General features: G+C 35.2%; 1 protein-coding gene across 1 annotated transcript in view; it reads left to right on the top strand.

Moving 5' to 3' along the window:
• The window catches only part of ABCB5 (ATP binding cassette subfamily B member 5), a 115,664-nt gene that overhangs the window by 24,685 nt on the left and 69,934 nt on the right, over nt 1–21,045 (top strand). The window contains exons 11-13 of the mRNA XM_045865130.2: nt 1,137–1,262; nt 2,659–2,862; nt 11,593–11,763. Coding sequence (XP_045721086.1) covers nt 1,137–1,262; nt 2,659–2,862; nt 11,593–11,763 — 501 coding nt within the window. The remainder of the gene's footprint in view (nt 1–1,136; nt 1,263–2,658; nt 2,863–11,592; nt 11,764–21,045) is intronic.

Raw genomic sequence — 21,045 nt, 5'->3', positions numbered from 1 at the left:
TCTTGGGATGCCTGGGTGGCTCAGTAGGTTAAGCGGCTGCCTTCAGCTCAGGTCATGATCCCAGGGTTCTGGGATTGCGTTCCCTTTCAGCCTCCTTGCTCAGTGGGGAGCCTGCTTCTCCCTCTGCCTGCTGTTCCTCCTGCTTGTGTTCTTTCTTTCTCTATCTCCCTGACAAATAAATAAATAAAATCTTTAAAAAACAAACAAACACAGATTCTTCCAAGGAAAGTACAGAAACCAACTCCAGAGTAGAAGTGCAGATGGGAGAGGAGGTACTCCCACCAGGAGTCCCCAGTTTCTCACCTCCTTGACAGAATTCTTCTCTGCTTGACCCTTTGAAAGTTTTATAAAAAGTTTAGCTTATTTAAGGGATCTGTTTCTTTACAAATGGGGAAATCAAAGTGAGAGAGTCCAAGGAGAGATTCCCATGTTTTCTGGCTGAGTACATATAAATGCAAGCAAAGATAGGTGAAAGTTGATTGCTATTGTCATTTTGGTAGGGTAGTTATTTGTCAGGCTTCTCTCACATTGCAGGTCTGTAGGACACTTAAAGCTGGTAGCAACCCTCAGTTATGGAGAAAAATTTTAAAGTGCTACCCGAAGTTGAAATGTCCCCATAAGATCTACCAGAAAAAGAGGGTTTCTAATGGTGGAATCCCATTCATGGGAGCACCTAGGGAGTCTTGCTGGTTGCTTTACTTTGCAATATATTTTGCAATAATGTTAAATATATTTTTTAAGAAAGAATTTTCTTAAATACCTCATGAAAATACCTGGCAAGTTTTCATTCAGTTGTTGCAAATTAGAAGATAAAAGCTTTCACTAACTTGGTAGTCGTTAAATTGATATAAATTCAAAATGTGAACAGTTTGCTGTCGCTAGTTAATATTCTATGAGTACTCTTAATCTAGATCTCTTTATATAGAGAGATGGTAAGAGATTTTTTTGATATCATTTTCCAAAATTATGTAAATTTTTATTATACATGTACATGAAACAAAACAAGATCTAAATTTGCTTTTAAGTGTCACAGAATTCATTTTCTGTTTATAATTATACATTAAATTTCTGAAAATATGTGAATCATATTCTCACTTACCTACTTTTATAGAATTTTTCTTCCTACATCCCAATAGATTCTGAAAGATCTGAATCTCAAAATTCAGTCTGGAGAGACAGTAGCCTTGGTTGGCCCCAGTGGCAGTGGAAAGAGTACTACAATCCAGCTTCTACAAAGGTTATATGATCCTGACAACGGCTTTGTAAGTGCACCTAGCAAAATCATTCATAGCCAACATGATGAAATTAGGAAATACGACCTATAACAGAGAGCTTACAGATACATCAATTTTTAATTTTTAACAGTGGAGCTGAGAAAAGCCAAATCATTTTCTTTCCTGCATATTCATTCATTCACCAAATATTTATTGAACACCTACTGTGTGCTAGGCACTGTTCTATGTCCTGGGGAACATTGATGAGCAAAGCATAAAAACCTCTGCCCTCATCAAATTTACACTGTAGTAAGTAGAGACCGACAAATAAAATAAGTAAACCATATAGTATGATAGAAGGTGATGAAAGCTGTGGAGAAAAATAACATAATTTGTAGTACCCAGAATTTATAAGATTATCAGTTTCTCAAAACTTCCCAGAAGAATATCTGTAGAAAATATGCTCTCTCATTTTTTTTCTATCATCCATAATGTTGCACTTGACTTTGTTACCTTGTAAATAGCATAGAGAATAAGACTATGATAGTCACAGAAGCATGATTTTTAATGCTTCTATTCAGATTTTTCAACTATTTAAAAGAAAATCTACTTTGCTAGAGCCTGGTTTCATTTAAATTTGACTTCCTAAGTCTTCATTTGGAGTATATTAGACTCATGTATTCATGCTAATATTAAATAAATAATTGGATAAGCATGCCATACATAAAGCAGTTTCATAGAATACCCATGCCCAGAGAGAATACCAAAGTTGGTGAGAAAGATAGGCTCTATGAGTTATAATTATCAAACCTTGGCTCTGCCACTGGAATATTTGGAGTAATGGGTAATGGCACTATCTATGAAGAAGACTGTGCTCATTTACTATTATTTATACAAAAGAATAGAAGACATGTTTGCCTTTTGCAGTGAAATGGGGTGTTGAGGAGAAGAAAGGGTATTTCCTAAGGTCACCTGGCTGGCTCGGTTGGAAGAGCATGTGACTCTTGGTCTCAGGGTTGTGAATTTGAGATCCATGTGGGAAATAAAACTTAAAAAAAAAAAAAAGTGTATTTCCTAGAAAAATATGCAAATGTCGCATCAGTCTTAAAATAACAAAACTGAAGTTTGTTACATGTATTGACATGATAACATTTGTGGCTCCTATAGCATGTATCTACATAGGAACTAATTTGTTTTTCTTAAGAGTTAAGATATTCAGGTGGTTTGACAAGACAGATTCTAAGCCAGGTTTTTGATGTTTTATTGGTTCCCATCTATCAGAAAAAGTCTGTTGACAATATACATACTATAAATATTTTATCAAAATAAGTCTTTGATCCCTGAAATACCCTGCTTCTCAGTTTAGGGTTTGAACTAGTAAAAAAAGACTAAACCCAATGCAGTGTAAGGCATCACAACTTGATTCATTTCTTTGGTTTGGCAGATCACAGTGGATGGGAATGACATCAAAACTTTAAATGTGCACCATTATCGAGAACATATTGGAGTGGTCAGCCAAGAGCCTGTTTTGTTTGAGACCACCATTAATAACAATATTAAATATGGACGAGATGGAGTGACTGATGAAGAGATTGAGAAAGCAGCAAAGGAAGCAAATGCTTATGATTTTATAATGGCATTTCCCAATGTAAGTACACTATGTCGCCTGTGTTCTTAGCTTAGAACTAAAGCAGTGCAATATTCCAAAATAAAATAACAAAACAATAATTTCTATAGAGTAGGGGGAGTGTGAATAATTGTTGGATTGTCCTAGATGAAATGTCTATAAATGAGAAAGCATGGCAGCGACCAAAAGAAGAAATGCATCACTGAAAGGTCAGTTTTTAAAAATCATATTTAGTTCTTACTGGTTCTCACTGCAACTGTAAAAGAAAAATAAATGAAGGATGTATTAAAATATAACGAAGAAATATGAGACAAGATCATCGGTCCAAGCTGAGAATTGCTGTGTCTGCAGAATGTTGATTTGTAAGGCCATCTTGTGGCTAAAAGTGGGAATGTCACAGACAGTGTTGAGAGGTTCTGTGATAAGGCAAAAGGAAAACTAGGACCATTTTTTAGAAGCACATGAAGCCAATATTGGACAAGAAATGTAAAATCATATTTGGAAAGAGATATAATAAACTAAAACTCTTGATATTAGGACATATCAGATCCTAATGGATATTTAGAATTGATAGCTATAAAAACCATTTATTTACATTTCCCAAAGTATTCATTCATCAATATCACCTGAAACTGTTGTGGGGAGCACCCTGTGAATTACAAAAGGATGAGATTTGAAATTAAAATACAGAATAAGGGGTGCCTGGGTGGTGCAGTCAGTTAAGCGCCCGACTCTTGGTTTCAGCTCAGGTCATGATCTCAGGGTGCTGAGATCGAGCCCTGTGGTGGGCTCTATGCTCAGCAAGGAGTCTGCTTGAGATTCTTTCTCTCCCTGTCCCTCTGCCCCTCCCCACCACGTGCACATATCTCCCTCTCTTTCTGTCTCTCTCTCACTAAAATAAATAAATAAATCTTTAAAAAATAAAATACAGAATAAAATTCTACTATACCAAAAGGCAACAGTAACAAAAAAGTTTATTTCAGTGAATATATTTTTACAAACCATACCCCATGGGTCATAATAATTTTGTCCTTTCTTTTGTTTGTTTTAATAAAAACTTTTGTTATGTCAGTAATTACCTTTTATCCCCATTATTTAGGGTCATAATTGGAATAGCAAACTCATTAATTAACGGGCTTGAGGTCATTCTTTGCCTTGTAGTTTGGAAAAACAGACTTCCTTTCTTTGACCTTTTGGCACTTTCAGTGACTTCCTTTCCTCAAACACCAAGGATCTTCAGTTTCCCACTTGAAATTAGGGAGTTTTCTGGGACCTCTTAAATCATACCCATAAGTTACAACTTGCCTTTAGTAAAAGGCCAGTATTTACACAGAGATGTCCCTTGCTATAAATTTAATGTAAATCTTAAAGATATAATCCAAAGAACAAATTAAAGATACTGGCTTATCATGATAGAAACTAAATTCTACAACCATGGTTGACCAGAGAAATAATAATAAGCACAGTAATAAATAAAATTTCCAGAAGTCCTCAACAGAAAAATTGGGGAAATTGGTGCTTAAAAATAAATGCCATTACTTCTATGATATTTTTTAATTATTTTTTTAAATTTTTTAAATTTTTTAAATATTTTAAATTTTTTTTTTTAATTTTTAATTATTTATTTTTAAATTAATGTATTAAGATTAACTGATATTTTCTAACCTTTTCCCATAAACAACCATAAAACTGGTTAAAATATATTAAGCATAGGATAATTGTTTCCAAACATTGGACAAGAGGTAACACAAAACTGTGATCCCTGAGAGAAACAAAACTCATGAGGAAAGTCCCTGATTTGCAGCATTCTGGATAGGAACATATCTCTGACCCCATCTCTGTGAACTAGAATCCAGACAGAACATGGCACTAGACTAAACTGAAAGACAGAGATAGAATTTCAGGGCAGCTTAAGCAACTGGAGAGGCAATGAAAGAGCTGTGGAGTTACGGTATTGGGGTAGACGTCCCTGTAGGCACCCCTTGGGAATCCTTATCTGAGGATAAGACTTCCCAAGGATTACCAGAGAGCAGCTGCTACAAAGCTGGGAATCGAACAGAGATACTACAAGTCAAGGAGTGTGATGGGGATGTTGAAAGCACAGCCCAGGGTGGAGAGATAACATTAACACCTTTTTAATACCGCAGGCATATAGCTGAGACACCAAAAAAGACCACACCTTAGGAGTAAAGACCATACCTTAGAGTATGCTGACTCTAGACCTGCCCTAACAAATTCTAAAACCAAGCCATGACAAGATCCCCAGAGGAGATAGAACTTATACGTTGGGTCCTGCCAAGTTTAGAGATTTTCTACAGATTCACCTCAACAAAGCACAAAACCAGAATTACACAAGTTCAAAATGATCAGTCAGGATTTGAATTGCTTACTAGAACAAAAATCAACTTTGTTTTCAGACGAAAACAGAATTCAGGGTTTCTCCAACATAACATGCACAGAATTCAGTATATATTCTGCAATAATCAGATATATAAAGAAACAGGAAACTATGACCCATAAGCAAGAAATCATAATCTAAATGTTTATGCACTTAAGAAAAGCTTCAAAATGCATGAAGCAAAAACTGCTACACCTAAAAGGAGAAATAGAGAAACCCACAATTTTATTGAAGCCTTCAGTACTTGATAGAACAAGTAGGCAGAAAATCAGTAAGGCTATAGATGACCTGAACAATGCTATCAAACAACTAGATCTAACTGACATTTATAGAACAGTCCACCCAATAACAGCAGAGTACATTCTTTTCAAGTACACATGAACATTCACTGAGATAGATAATATTCTGGGCCATTAAAAAAAAAAAAACAACTTTGCAAGTTCAAAGAAAACATATAAAAAATGTTCTCAGACAATAATAGAATTAAAGTGTAGAAATCAGTAACAGAAATATATCTGAAAAATCTGCAAATACTTGATGAGATCGGGTGCGTTCAGGGTGGTATGGCCATAGACTGGAAAATCCACAAATCTTTGAAAATTAAATAACTCACCTGTAGATAATTTATGCCTGAAAGAGGAAGTTTCAAGGAAAATTAATGACTATTTTAAACTAAATAAAAATGAAACCGCTATGTATCAGTACTTGTAGAATACAGTTAAAGAACTGCTTTAAGAGAAATTTACAGCATTAAATTCTTCTTTAGAAAGAAAAAAAGATCCAAAATCTGTAAATGAAGCTTCCAATATGAGAAACTGGAGTAAGAAGAGCAAGTTGACCCCAAAGCAAACAGAAGGGAAATAAGATTAGAGCAAAAATCGGTGAAAGCAAAAACAGAAAAACATTAGAAAGAATCATTAAAATCCAAAGCTGTTTGCTTGAAAAGATTAATGAAATCAGTAAAACAATAGCAAGGCTGATAAAGAGTCAAAAAAGAGAAAAAAATTACCAATATCAGGAATGAAAGATAGTACATCACTATTGATCTCAAAGAGATTAAAAGATTACAGGAATAGTATGAGCAAAAGCTATGCCTATTAATTTGACTACTTAGCTGAGGGTCAATTTATTGAAAGACACAAACTGCCAAAACTCACTGAAAAAGAAGTAGATAATCTTAGTAAGACCTATAACTATAAAAAAAGTTGACTAGATTTCTAAATAGTGGCAACAGTTACAAATGAAAATAAAATTAAAAGTGGCATTCACAATAGCATCAAAAAATATTAAAGTAGAACAAATTTAATGTAAGGTGTAAATCTTCTATATGAAAAATATGAAATGTTTCTGAGAGAAACTAAAGATCTAAATGAATAGAATGTAACTTATTCATTGATTTAGAGATGCAGTTTTTTTAAAGATATGTGTTCTCCCAAAATTGATAAATTTGATGCTATACCAGTCAAAATCCCAGTAGTCTTTTTTTGTGTGTCTAGAAATTGACCTGCTGATTCCAAAATTTATTTGAAAATTTAAAGGACCAAAAATAGGCAAAACAATTATGAAAAAAAAACAGCAAAGCTGGAAGATATATACTATCTAATTTTAAGACAGCAATTAAGGCAGTGGAAATGGCACAACAATGGACATGTAGATCAGTAGAATAAAATAGAGGCCAGAAATTGACCCACGCATATCTAGTCAAATGATTTTTGACAAGGCCAGTATTAATTTGGTGGGGGAAAAGAAAGTCTTTTCAACAAACGGTGCCGGAAAAATTGGATATCCATATGAGAAAAACAAATGAAATGTGGCCCTTACCTCACCCCATACACACATATTTATTTGCCATGGATCTTAGATAAAATGTAAAAACTTAAACTATCAAGGGGCACCTGGATGGCTCAGTCAGTTGAGCGTCCAACTCTTGATTTCAGCTCAGGTCATGATCTCAGGGTCATGTGATTGAGCCCCAAGTCAGGCTCCCCACTCGGCAAGGAGTCCGCTTGAGATTCTTTCCCTCTGCCCCTCCTCCCACTTGTGCTCATTCTCTCTCTAAAAATAAATTAATCTTTAAAAAAAAAAGAAAAACTTAAAAGTATCGAACTTCAAAAATAAAAACTTAGGTGGAAAACGTTTATGACTTTGAAATAGCCAAGGATTTCTTAGAAAAGTATTTACTATTTAAAAAATGATAAACTGAACTTTATTGAAATTAAAACCTTTTAAAATACACTATTTAGAAGGTAAAAAGACAAGACAGAGTGAAAGAATATATTCACAATACACACATCTGACAAAGGACACACACCCAGGATATATATAGAACTCTTATAACACAATTATAAAACAAAAAAGTGTACAAACTTGAACAGATATTTCACACACCCACAAAAAAAAATAGACAATATACACATGAAAAATATTCAACATTATTAGTCAACAGGGAAATCCAAAGTAAAACCAAAGTGAGATACCATTCCACACTTGCTAGAATGGCCAAAACTAAAAAGAATAACAATAACTTTTGATGAGGATGTAAAGCAATTAAATCTCTTACTCATTCTGAATAAAGTGAATTGGTACAGTTATTTTAGAAAGAAATTTGCCACTTTATTATAATGTTAAACATACACTTATGACTCAGCATTCTATTTCCACAAATTTTTCCAAAAGAAATGAAAATATGACCTCAAGAACATTATGTACATGAATGTTCATGGCAGCTTTATTCATACTATTCAAAAGTTGGAAACAGTGCAGATGTTCATCAGCAGCTGAATAAACAAATTGTGATTGATATATGATTGTTAGATGAAATAGAAGATTTTCAATACATTTTGAATTTCAGATAAACAATGAATAATTTTAGCATAAGTATATCCTAAATATTGTATGAGATATACTTATGCTAAAGAAGTATTCACTGTTAACTGAAAATCAAAATTAACTGAGCCCCATGGTTTTTTGTTTTTGTTTTTGTTAAATTTGGTAACCCAAGGTAGATTCACATTGTGTGAAGCCCTGCTCAGAAATAAATAGGAGTGAATTGCTCATGCACACAATATGGATGAATCTCAAAAATATGCCAGGTAAGACAGACCAAAAAAGTACACATTGCAATTATAGCAAAGCTGCATGATACAATGTTAATATACAAAAGTCAGTCATTTTCCTATATATCAGCAATGAATAAGTGGAATCTGACATTAAAAGCACAATACTATTTATATTAGCATACAAAATAATGAATTACTTAGGTATAAATCTAACAAAGTTTATACAAGAACTATATAAAGAAAACTACAAGACTCTGATGAATGAAATCAAAAAAGAATTTTTTAAATAGATATTCCATGTGTGTGGAGAGAAAGACTCAATATTGCCAGATGTCAGTTCTTCCCAACTTGATCTATAGATTCAGTGCAATTCCAATCAAAATCCTAGCAAGTTATTTTGTGGATATCAACAAACCAATTTTAATGTCTATATGGAGAGGTAAAAGGCCCACAATAGACAACACAATATTGAAGAAGAACAAAGTTAAAGGACTACACCCTCTAACTTTAAAACTCACTATAAATCTACAGTAATCAAGACAGTGTGGTATTGGTGAAAGAATAGGCAAATAGATCAGTGGAACAGAATATAGAGTTTAGAAACAGACTCATATAAATATAATCATCTAGTCTATGACAAAAGAGCAAAGGCAATACAACAGATCACATATAATGTGTTATTGCTCATTTCAGTGAACAAATGGAACAACTGGACATCCACATGTAAAAAAATAAATCTAGATACAGACCTTATACCTTTCACAAAAATTAACTCAAAATGAATCATAGCCCTAAATATGAAATGCAAAATCATAAAACTCCTAAAGAAAATGTAGTAGAAAACTGAGATGACTTGGGTATTGCAACATTTTTTCAATACATCAAAGGCACAAACCATGAAAGAAGTTGAACTTCATTAAAATTAAAACTGCTCTGCAGAAGACAATGTGAAAAGCATGAGAAGATAAGCCATGGACTGGGTGAAAACATTTGCAAAACACATATCCAAGAAAGAACTGTCATCCAAAAATATATAAACAAATCTTAAAATTCAGCAATAAGAAAACAACCTGATTTAAAAACAGGCCAAAGATCTTTACAGACACTTCACCAAAGGAGATATGCTGATGGCAAATAGGTGCGTGAAAAGATGTTCCACATCATATGTCATCAGGAAAATGCAAAATAAAACAATGAGATGTTACTACATGCCCTTTAGAATAGCCAAAATCCAAAACACTGACAACACCATATGCTGACGAGGATGTGGAGCAACATTCACTGCTGGTGTGAATACAACATTCACTGCTGGCATTTGGGAAGTTGTTTGTTGGTTTCTTATAAGACCAAACATATTCTTACCATATTATCTACTAATCATGCTCCTTGGTATTCACCCAAAGGAGTTGAAAACCTAGGTTCACACAAAAACCTACACACAGATGTTTATAGCAGATTTATTTGTATCGCCAAAGCTTGGAAGCAACCAAGATGTCCTTCCGTAGGTGAATGGATGAATAAACAGTGGTATGTCCAGACAACGGAATGTTATTCAGTGCTAAAAAGAATGATTAATCAAGCCATGAAAACATGGAAAATTTTTAAATACATATTACTAAGTGGAAGAAACCAGTCTGAAAAAGCTACATACTGTGTGATTTAAACTATATGAAATTCTTGAAAAGGCAAAACTATGGAAACAGTAATAAAAGATGAGTGGTTGTCAGAGTTTGAGGTGGAGGTGGGGAAGAATAGGCAGAGCGCAGCGGATTTTTAGGGTAGTGAAAATACTCTGTATGATGCTGTAACAATTGGATACATGTCATTATACATTTGTCCAAACTCATAAAATGTACACCACCAAGAGTGAATCCTAATGTAATCTATGCTTTTGGGTGATTATGATATGTCAATATAGCTTCATCAGTTGTAACAAATGTACCACTCTTGTGGAGGATGTTGGATGAGGGGACATCATGTGGGATGGGGGACATTGCATTTGTGTGGCAAAGGTATATGGGAAATCTCTATACCCTCTTCTCAATTGTACCATGAACCTAAAACTGCTCTTAACAAATGAGTCAAAAGAAGGCATGCACTGTATGAGTCTGTTTATTTGAAGTTCTAGAACTAATGAAATTAATTTATAATGATAAAAATCAAATCATTGTGTTGATTTAGACTGGAAAGATTCATGAGGGAACTTTCTAGGGTGATGGAAATATTCTGTATCTTTACTGGGGTGGTGATAACATGGCTGTACTCATTTGTCAAAATTCATAGAACCATATCCTTAAAATGTGTGCATTTTATTGTGTATAAATTATTTCTCAATAAGGTTTATGTTTTTTAAAAATGTGAAGGTCAGACTCTAGAATAATCAAAGTTTTAGAAAGAATATTTAAATTTATATCCTTGAAGAAATGAGCTTTAGGTCATAGACCTATTCCAATACAATATTACTATTTTCATTAGTTCTAGAAATTATCTCCAACTTCAAATATCTAATGATATCTACTCTGTTAAAGATGTATATCCCAAAATATAAAAAATAAAATAAGCAAAAGAAGGTCTAAAAAGTGTTCCAAGATGGAAAAATATTTTGAGAAGTTTGTTTTTGCATTAATCTTCTCATACTTTTTTTCAAAATATCCAGGAAGGAACTTGTAGGTAATATATTAAATTGCTAGTAAACCTTTCAAATAATAGTTAAGAATGTAGTTGTATTACTGTGTATTACTTCTTTTAAAGATATCAGTACATTATAAAATTGTCTTTAAAAACTTTGAAAATTGGTTCAAATTATTGTTAATCTACCTAAAAATCCTTGATGATCATATGTTCTCATTTCCTTTTTTTTTTTTAAGATTTTATTTATTTATTTGTCAGAGAGAGAGAGAGGGAGCACACGCAGGAGGAGCGGCAGAGGGAGAAACAGGCTCCCCGCTGAGCAGGGAGCCCAATGTGGAACTCCATCCTGGGATCCTGGACCCTGGGATCATGACCTGAGCCGAAGGCAGACCCTTAACTGACTGAGCCACCCAGGAGTCCCCGTTCTCATTTCTTTTAGTCCTAGCCAAATTTTTCTTAGTCCTAGCTAAATTTCTCTTTACTAGACTCTTTTTTTCAAATAGTTGTTTGTTTTTACAAAGAAAAAAATTAAAGGTCAAAAGCAGCCAGGCTGAAGTAGTGATTAAGCTGGGTATTAAAACACAACTGTGATTGTCATTTCCTGTTCAAATGATTTGATCATGCTGCCTTCTCTTTCTGTGCTCTTTCCTATTTTTTCATTAGAGATTTAATACCTTGGTAGGAGAAAAAGGAGCACAAATGAGTGGAGGACAGAAACAGAGAATCGCTATTGCTCGAGCTTTAGTTCGAAACCCAAAGATCCTGATCTTAGATGAGGCTACATCTGCCCTAGATACAGAAAGTGAATCAGTTGTTCAAGCTGCACTGGAGAAGGTAAGTGAGCAGATCATTTCTTATTTCCATATTCCTGGTTCAACACTGTTTTTAGCACAAGAAAGTATGGCTCTGCAGTAGATTATTTATTGAGTTCAGAGCTGTCTTTAAGGTATTGATGCAGAGTGTTCACCCTTGTAAAAACTTATACATGATGGAAATGATTTGGATGAGAGAAGAAGATGCTATAGTTGGTGCTAAAAGCATATAGAAGGCTGATATCCAAGCAATCATCCCATATATGCCTTTTTCCCAATAGGTCTGCGCTTTACACCTCCCCATAATAACCCTACACCACTACCACCATCGCAGCTATAACCACATTCACTCCTAGCCTCTTCTGTACACACCTATGGGTTCTCCTCTGTGACCACTTTTCCTCTTTAGAGCACCCCCAAAGACTTTTTAACTTAATTTCACCTCCAGTGGAGAAGCAGTCTGGTTTGTCCTGCCCTTGAACCATCCTCCTCTAAGAGCCCTGGGCCCTCTAACCTCACACTGACCTCCTGCTTACTGCATACTACTGACATGCTTCAGGACCACAATGCAGGGATGGTCCCTTACAAAATTATGTTGCATTTGGGAGAGTAGTTGGTGGCAGTGATACGAAAAACCATTGAATACTTTTACTTTTTTTTCTAGATTTATTTATTTGAGAGAGAGAGAGAGAGAGAGTGAGCGGTGGGAGAGGGAGAGAGAGAATCTCAAGCAGACTCCCTGCTGAGCATGGAGCCCAACACAGGGCTCAGTCTCAAAACCCTGAGATCATGACCTGAGCTGAAATTAAGAGTAAACTCAACCGACTGAGCCGCCCAGGCGCCCCCAACCCCTTTTTTAAATCATGGCCTTCAGACCCTTCAGAAGGCTTAATGACACATATTACTGTGAGCTTGTTTGAAAATGTGTTTTTCTGCCTAAGAAAATTACAGGCTTTTTCTTTTTAAATACTAACTTTGTGCAACCAGAAATGGATACTGGCAGCCAGAGTGCCCACTACTTTATTGAATTATCTATTAGTTACTGTTATCACTTGCAAGTCAGATTGTTTCAAATGTTTCAAGACCTGAAGTTCTATTTTCTGGATTTCTTAAGTTAGGCTTGCTGCAAAGTAGTTTTGCTTCACTTATCTTGTTCATGAGGAGGACCTAGGGTCAGTGGATAAAGATTTATGCGACAGTCTACGTGGTTCCACTCTGCTACTGGTTTGGACCCACCATGCCAATGCAGCAGGCTTCCTTTCAGTCCCAGTAGAGGAGGGATGGCAGTAAACACCTTTAGGCCCCTGGGGAAGCAGAGGAAGCCCACACTGACTTTTGGATAAAGCCTGTGAAAGCTCTTTGAAATGTTAAAAGTGGTATGCAAATCTAGGAATAATTATTACTAAGGGAGGGTCAGCTACACCACATCAATGGAGAACTTTTAAAAAGACCCTTTGCTAATTATGAGGGAAGGGTTTCCATTACAGTTTTATTCTTTGAAGAGACAGAGCTGCTTTGTTGCAGCCCTCATGGGCTTTTCTTTATCATTACTGTTCTTTCTCACTGTGATGCATTCTGTTGATCTTCCTCAGAGGCCCCTTAACATATTTATATTACTTGGAGAACTGAGCAATAAGAAAATTGGTATACTGCATTAAGCTGTGGGCTACTTTATTAAATTAAGCCCAAAGAAGTGGCTATCCAAAGTTAAAGATAGGTTAATTATTACACATTTTGGTGCATCTTTGTCAATTAAATATCTTGTTTTTTATATGTAGAACTAGGGATTTATTCATTTTATTCTTCTTTCTTTTTTTTTTTTTTTAAACCATTTGTAGCAACATTATAATAGTTGAGAACAGAAAGGGAATTTCTGCAAGGGGATTTCCTTGGCTGGAATTTAGCCAGAAGAACAAAGGTAGCATAGAGACTATCTCATTCTAAAAGCATCATGGAACATTTTATAAGCCTGCCTAATCAAGCTCACATTTATTAGACTTGGTGTTAAATTATAGACTACTAATTTATTTTAGGGTAGTGCTTCTCCCCCTTTGATAGATCAGGTCCCCATTGAGAATCTCACTAAAAAAGGGAAAAATAAACCACTGTAACTCCTCAGAAAAATCTACAAATTGTACTTGTACACAAAGATTTACATATAATATATATTGAGGGGTTTATAGACACCCTGAAGCCATTCATGAGTCATTATTTTAGGTATAATAAAGGAACAAATGGGTGGTAGTAGCTAATCCTTATAAGAACCCAATGAGATAAGAACACTTATTTTCCTATTTTACATATTTGCACACTGAAGCACAGAGAGGTTGAATAACAGCTAGGCAACAGTGAAGCCAAAACGTGGACCCAGACATTTTTCTTTAGCTCATTCATATAACCACCATGCTATATTGCCCCAAGATTATACATCTGCTAGGGACTTAAACAAAATCTTAATCCAGATCACTCTTTAAAATTAGCCTCTTATTAAAGATAGGAATTACCATATGATCCAGCAATTCCACTTCCGGGTATATACCCAAGAAAATTAAAATAGAATTCAACAGATCTTTGTATACAAGTATTCACAACAACATCATTCACAATAGCCAAAAGGTAGAAACAACCCAAATGCTCATTGACAGGTGAATGGATAAACGAAATATATGTATATACAGTGGAATAGTACTCAATCTTAAAAAGGAAGGAAATTCTGACACATGCTACAACATGGGTGACCCTAGAAGATACTGTGCTAACTGAAAGGCAGTTGCAAAAGGGCAAATATCATGTAATTGCATTTACATTAGATACGTAGAATAGTCATGTTCATAGATAGAAAGTAAAATGGAGGTTACCAGGGGCTAAGGGAAGGGGGGGATGGGAAGTTATGGTTTAAAGGGGTATAGAGTTCCAGAAGGAAAAGTTCTGGAGTTAGATAGTGGTGATGGTTGCACAACAATATGAATGTACTTAATGCTACTAAATTGTACACTTTAAAATGGTTGAAACTGGTTAAAATTTCATGTTATGTATATTTGACCACTAAAAAAAATAACAATCTAAGCCTGAATATAAAAGAATAGTGACACAGAAGGAATTGGCCTCTCTGATCCAGGAGGACCCAATCCTTAAAAATGGTTAGAACGGTAAATTTCATGCTATGTATATTTTACCAGAGTTTAAAAAAACAGAAAAACAGGGGCGCCTGGGTGGCTCAATCATTAAGCGTCTGCCTTCTGCTCAGGTCATGATCCCAGGGTCCTGGGAGCGAGCCCCGCATCGGGCTCCCTGCTCGGCGGGAAGCCTGCTTCTCCCTCTCCCACTCCCCCTGCTCGTGTTCCCTCTCTCGCTGTCTCTCTCTCTCTGTCAAATAAATAAATAAAAAATCTTTAAAAAAAACCAGAAAAACAAAACACTAGGCTTTTTCTAAAACCACATTGCCTCCTTGGGAAAGAAAAAAACATACCCCAAATTGAGGCTCCCACGTCAGCTTATAATAGACTCACTTTTGTCCCCTTAAGCTGCTTATTTTGATCCTATTGTATATATAGCTCATGGGGTTTTTTTTTTCCACAAATGGGTTTAAATCGTTATTACTTAGGACATTTCAGAGTCTTAAAAAAATACAATAAAAAGCCTTAAAAATATAGCAAAATATTTTTCCATGATACAAGTAAGTATCTTGGTGATTTCTATAAATTTAAATTATTCTTAAGTCTCGTCCTCCCCCACAAGAAAATCTTCTATATAAGATATTAATTTTTCTAATTGCTACCAAATAAGATACCTCTAATATATTATTTATAGGTCAGTATTCTGGGCTAAATAAGATATAATTCTCTTTGGGGAGAAAGATGAGCTAATTATTGTAACATTTTCTCTTCTTGCATACCATTTACTTCTTGTTGTAATTTCTCCATAGATATTTGCTTAATAAAGTTAAGTGAAGGAGAAGGGTATTAAATGGCTATGAATAATTTTATTATTATCAATTATTAACTGATGTGTTAACTTATTTAGAAGGGAGAATGGAGATATTTCAGGTTATAAAAAGGAAACATTGTACTATAGAGTACTATTCCATATTCCTAATTAGGTAGTACATGTGGCCTCATCTCATCAAAGAGTTTAGATTTTGAATGTGTTTTACTCTCTAAATAGTCTTAACCTAAGTGTATGTGTGTGTGTGTGTGTGTGTATTCACATGAGTAGATCCCTGCAAACTGAAAAGAAGAGGTTGAGTAGGAGGTGAGTCACTTATTAAATATGGCTTCTAAGGGGCTGATCATTTTGCTATTTGCCACTCCATTTTACAAAAGAGAAAGCATTTTTGGACAGGTGAAGTGACCTGACACTAATTCTGTATTGTTCAGCTTTGGAACCAGTGTTGACTCAGAAGAATGGCAAGCCAGTTGGCTTTCAACATCATAATAAGGTAGTTAAGACACCAAAAGTCCTGTGTTTCCATAAAACTACCATAAAGACCTTCTTATAGCAGATGGTCAATTAAAATTCAGTAGCTCAAAGAGATGGAAATTTGTAAAACAGTAACGAGAGGTTTTTTGGACTGTATTCTTGGAGAACTAGGGCACTAGGTTTTCCAAGAGCCTCTTTTTTTTTTTAAGATTTTATTTATTTATTAGAGAGAGCCCGCACGCATGAGCAGGGGGAGGGGCAGAGGGAGAAGCAGACTCCCCACTGAGTAGGGAGCCCGACATGGGGCTCCCTCCAAGGACCCTGAGATCATGACCTGAGCTGAAGTCAGACATTTAACTGATTTGAGACACCCGGGTGCCCCTCCAGGAGCCTCTTGGGGAGTGGAGGAAGGTAGAGAGATAGGGTGGATGAGCAGGTAGGGCTGTGCACCACCACCCCAAAAATTCAAATGGCAACTAACCATTAATCTGTATCGTTAATTTAAATCTATTAAGCTTCCACATGTGCTTTTATTCGATAAAAGGATTTTGCAGCTTAAAAAAAAGAATTCGAAGACCACAAGACTGTATTGCATCATGGAGTATATGTCATCAGTGAGCCCCAAGTTAACCTGAGCGAACCTGCTAGGAGGTAGTCAGTGGGAACGTGCCTTCCATAGGTTTCCCACCCCTTGCTTGCTGTGGGACATGAGAACTCTGTGTTTACAGGCTTCTTCAGAGAGTATATTACCCCTGTTAATTGACCCACCAGTTAAATTCAGGCCTTCTCAAATGCTCACAGCTTTACATTGTTCTTTCTTTTCCTTTTGCCCACCTTTATTCAAGGCACATGACCACCACTGGTGAAAAGCTAGCTAGCCTCCTCAGGCCCTTATCTCTGTCCTAGCATTTCCATGACGGTTGTTTTAAAACACCCTCTATTTCAAAGTGCAAGCTAATTACCTGGTGATTTATTGTTGTGCATGGAATTGCAAAGTAATCTAAAAAAAAAAAAATGCCAGCAAAGTGTCAAATAGAGACCTACCTTCCTGTTGACCTTTTTTTGTTAAATACCTAATTGTCTGGCTTTTAGCTTTGTTTAAAATATTAAGGAGAGGAGAAGATACTAGGAAATTCTTTCAAATTGGTACTCTCTAGAAGAACTAATAGCAACAAAGACATTGAAAATCTACCACATCTTCTCTGAGACATCTGAAAAATCAGTGGAATGGATTCCACTACCTCCTTTATTTTTACAATACTTCTTGTTAAAAAACAAAGCATCAGCTCAAATTTCTTTAACCAGTTTTCTAGGAGGTCTTGACTTCCAAAATTTCTCCTATGTTTTAAGTCTGAAACAATTAGTCAATTAGTGTTGTTTCCTACGGCTAGTACATCAGTTTTAGATCACATTTATGATGATGTAGTGGAGATGTATTTTTGTAGTGCACTTTATAGTACCTTGCGTGTGTAAGATAATTGGAAGCCCATTTTATAGGTTTTTCAGAGCATAGTTTTTTCCCTTTTTATTTTGTAATTTTTTAAAATGACCTCTACTCCCAATGTGGGGACTCAAACTTACAACCCCAAGATCAAGAATCAAACGCTCTACTGACTGAAGCAGTCAGGGACCCCTAGTTTTTTCCCTTTTAAAGTATTAGGCATTTTTGTGATTTGAAAGACTCGGACACTAATCTGTGCTATAATAAACTGTAATATAATATATACCTTAATCAAATATTTAGTTTAGATCATGAACCTGGCAGAGTAAAGGTGGTACAGATGGGTAAATGCAGGACCTTCCAGTTTGCAGGAGCATCAATGCTCACCAAGGCAAAACTACAGAAATGTCATCCCTTACTGTCAGTTTTCAGATGTCAAACAACAGCACGAACTTTTGCAAAATAAGTAAATTTGTTCCATATGTAATGGCTAAGAAGTGAAAAAATATTAGAAGAGAGGTCTACAAAAATGCCTGTGAAGTAAGCCTCCCATGAAGAAAAGGTCTAGAATAATACAACCTGCATCAGGAAACTTCGTAATTCTGATTATGTTATGGGGCTGCACGCCATTCTCAAATCTTAGTCTAACTGCAGTCTCCTAATTGATTTTACAATTTCCTTTTCCCTAGATTCTCCTTAGAGTATCTGTGTTATATGTGCCCTTTTTTATTTTTTAAGTAAATTTCATACATATTAATTTGCTTTGAGAAGTGTTTAATAGTATTGTGAAATCATTAAGCTAATTGGTAACATCTTATAGCCTCATCAATAACGTTTGAGATCTGGTTGCTTTTAGAAAATAACATTTGTAATTTAATTTGTCACCTCAAGGGAATGTAATTGAATTAATGAAAGAGATATGGCCAGGAGCCTGGGTGTCTGAGTGTTTTCACCTTTGCACAGGTAGTCCTAATGCATGCCTACTCAACAACCCCATTCTTATGTTCATTCCCCTTTAGGGTGCTGTAGGCCAGTCTCAGGGTCTCCAAGACCCAGAATACAATTAAACTTGAAGTTTGAATGAGAAAAGTGCGATTAGTATAGGCTGAATGTCTTACTTCTAAAAACTAGGCACATCAGACAACTCCAAATTGAGGGACATTCTACAGAGTATCTGGTATTCCTCAGAACTATCAAGTTCATAAAAAATAAGGAATATCTGAGAAATTGTCACAGCCAAGAGGAGCCTGAGGAGACATAATGACTAAATGTAATGTATTGAGAAGGAGATCTGGGAGCAGAAAAAGAATAATAAGTAAAAATTAAGGAAATCTGAATAAAGTATGGAGTTTAGTTAATAATGTATTGCTACTGGTTCATTTGTTGTAACAAATGCACCGTAGAAATGTCAGACGTTGACACTGGGGGATACTGTGTGCAGGGTATATGAATACTCTAGTGTCTTTGCAAATTTTCCCTAAATCTAAAACTATTCTAAAATAAGTTTATTTAAAAAAAAACTAAAGCAGGGGCGCCTGAGTGGCTCAGTCGTTGGGCGTCTGCCTTCAGCTTGGGTCATGATCCCAGTGTCCTGGGATTGAGCCCCACATCGGACTCCCTGCTTGGCAGGGAGCCTGCTTCTCCCTCTCTCACTCCCCCTGCTTATGTTCCCTCTTTCGCTGTCTCTCTCTCTCTGTTGGGTGAATGAATAAAATCTTAAATTAATTAATTAGTTAATTAATTAGTTAAAATAAAGCCAAAAAGATCACATTTTTACCAATTTTATTGTACCATTCATTAGGATGTTTCTGTACAGCAAGGCTTAGAATTACCACATACAAGTAAATAGGAAACTGAGGAAAACAAAAAGCAAACAATAAAAACTCTCTTCCCAATTATCTTTCACTTGTTAGTTTAATAAAATGTCTATATATTTGGCAATATGAAAAATAAAGGAAGCACTAAGCATTTTAGTGTTTTGACCTCTTTTCAGCGTACTGTTACACATAAATATAATCTAGAGAAACTCACATATGCTTGTAAGTGCCAATTAACAACATAATTATGTGTATATTATCAGACCTTGCAGCAATTAAGAAAAATAAATCTTCCTACCTACAATACAGTTAGTTGTTCCTCAATCCACTTTATCATTACATTTGCATAACATTCAATAAAATGCCTCAATCCCATTCAGGATTCTTAGAGAACTTCAAGAATGGCCAACTTGGGTGCTATAAATACAGATGCTTCTTTTGTTTGACATTCTTTTTTTTAACAGCTTTTTTTTGATATTTAATTGACTTAAACTGCACATAGGAGAGTATACAATTAGAAAAGTTTGGGCATACATGTACCCTGTGAAACTACCACAGTCAACATAATGAACCAATCTCTCCCCAAATTTTTAAGCGCTTTTTGTAAACACTCCCTCCTAATCCTCCCTCTCCCCACCCAGCCCCACTCTTGTCAACCACTAATTTGTTTACTGCGGGTATAGATTACTATGTATTTTCTAAAACTTTGTGTAAATGGAATCATACATTATGTTTTCTGTCCTGCCTGACTTCTGGCACTCAGCATAATTGTTTTCAGACGTGTTGATGTTGTGAAATGTATCAAGAGTTCCTCTTTACTGGTGAATAGTATTTCATTGTATGAATGTACCACTGTTTGAGCTCATTGGTATTGATGCCCATTAAAGTTATTTAGTTTGTTTGCAGTTTTTGGATATTACATATAAGGTCGCTCTGAACATTCATATGTAAGTCTGTGGACATGCACTTTTATTTCTCTTGGGTAAATATCTAGGATTTAAATGGGTAGACCTTATGGTAGGAGTATGTTTAAATAAATGAATTACCAAATTATTTTCTTTTTACAGTCCTATAATATATGAGAATTACAGGTACTCCACATACTTGCCAACACTTGGGATAACCAGGCATTTTAATGTTAGCCATCAGAATAAATGTGTAGTGGTATTTCATTATTGTTTTAATTTGCATTATCCTGATGACTAATGATGTTGAACATTTTTATGTGCTATTATTTTTATATTTTATCTTGACCATCAGTATCTCTTCTTTGTTAATGTGTGTTCAGATGTTGTGCCCATTTTTTAACTGGGTCATTTGTTTTCTTATCACAGAGTTCTGAGAGTTCTTTATATATTCTTTGTATTTCTGGATACAAGTATTTTTATCAGAAAAAAGATTGGAAAATATTTCTTCCCATCTGAGATTTGTCTTTCTGTTCACTTAAGAGCATCATCCAAAGAACAGAACTTTTTAATTTGGGAAGTTTAATTTATAATTTTTTCTATTATAAATCAAGCTTTTAGTGCTCTATTTAAGAAACTTTTGCCAAATCCAAGGTCATAAAGATTATTCCCTACATTTTTTTCTAGAAGTATTATAGTTTTAGTTCTTACATTTAGGTTTG

Source organism: Mirounga angustirostris, unplaced genomic scaffold (genome assembly GCF_029215605.1).
Source record: "Mirounga angustirostris isolate CCGP_5_RB_7025 unplaced genomic scaffold, mMirAng1.0.hap1 SCAF_12, whole genome shotgun sequence".
Classification (NCBI taxonomy): Eukaryota; Metazoa; Chordata; class Mammalia; order Carnivora; family Phocidae; genus Mirounga; species Mirounga angustirostris.
This window is presented reverse-complemented; position numbering and strand designations above follow the sequence as displayed.